The following is a 771-nucleotide window of genomic DNA, read 5'->3' on the forward strand; positions in this document are numbered from 1 at the left end:
TCCTCATTACCGTTACTATGTCCGAGAGATGCGCATCCTGGCCTACAGCCAGCTCCTGGAATCCTACCGCTCTCTAACGCTGGGATACATGGCCGAAGCGTTTGGAGTCAGCACAGAGTTCATCGACCAGTACGCTCCCATGGTCATATAAACAACTATGTAAACGTTCATTATTTTATGCTCACTTTGGTCTTTTTCTTTCTCAAGGGAGCTGTCGCGATTTATCGCTGCAGGACGTTTACATTGCAAGATCGACAAAGTCAATGAGATTGTGGAAACCAACAGGTGAGGACCTTAATATTTGTGTGGACTAGTCATTTACATCTCTGTTGGTTATAGTTAGCTAAATGCATTTCTTTCTTTTTTTTCCCCCCACAGACCTGATAGTAAGAACTGGCAGTACCAGGAAACCATAAAGAAGGGCGATCTCCTGCTGAACAGAGTGCAGAAGCTGTCCAGAGTGATCAACATGTAGTCCAGCCAGCACATGACGTTTGATCGATACTCGTCTTTTCTTGTGAACATGACTTGTTTTATGTACAGAATATAATAAAACTGAATTGGAGGAAACATTTGAGTTTGGCTTTGGTGTGCGAGCAACTGGAAAAAACTGAGGCTGACACATTTTTCTTATAAATAACTGTATAAATTATTTTTTTTATATATTTACAGAAACTTGTTACAAAACAAATATACTATACAATCTTTAAATATTATCTACCCTACTGTTTGTTCATGAATTACATAGCAGCCAACACACAAAAGTCCAGC

At 39.8% G+C, this 771-nt stretch overlaps 1 protein-coding gene across 1 annotated transcript; it reads left to right on the forward strand.

Moving 5' to 3' along the window:
* Positions 1-6: 6 nt before the first annotated feature.
* On the forward strand, positions 7-570 carry LOC107735392 (26S proteasome non-ATPase regulatory subunit 6-like). Its single transcript, XM_016547089.1, has 3 exons — positions 7-129; positions 208-285; positions 379-570. Exons 1-3 carry the CDS (start codon positions 29-31, stop codon positions 473-475), a joined length of 276 nt encoding a protein of 91 aa, XP_016402575.1. The 5' UTR covers positions 7-28; the 3' UTR covers positions 476-570.
* The last annotated feature ends 201 nt before the right edge of the window (positions 571-771 follow it).

Source organism: Sinocyclocheilus rhinocerous, unplaced genomic scaffold, assembly GCF_001515625.1.
Source record: "Sinocyclocheilus rhinocerous isolate Xijiao unplaced genomic scaffold, SAMN03320098_v1.1 C36027502, whole genome shotgun sequence".
NCBI lineage: Eukaryota > Metazoa > Chordata > Actinopteri > Cypriniformes > Cyprinidae > Sinocyclocheilus > Sinocyclocheilus rhinocerous.

Coding starts and splice junctions, on each gene's coding strand:
- LOC107735392 (XM_016547089.1), top strand. CDS start 29: ATGCGCATCCTGGCCTACAGCCAGCTCCTGGAATCCTACCGCTCTCTA. Junction 130..207: donor AGCACAGAGTTCATCGACCA/GTACGCTCCCAT, acceptor TTCTTTCTCAAG/GGAGCTGTCGCGATTTATCG. Junction 286..378: donor GAGATTGTGGAAACCAACAG/GTGAGGACCTTA, acceptor TTCCCCCCACAG/ACCTGATAGTAAGAACTGGC.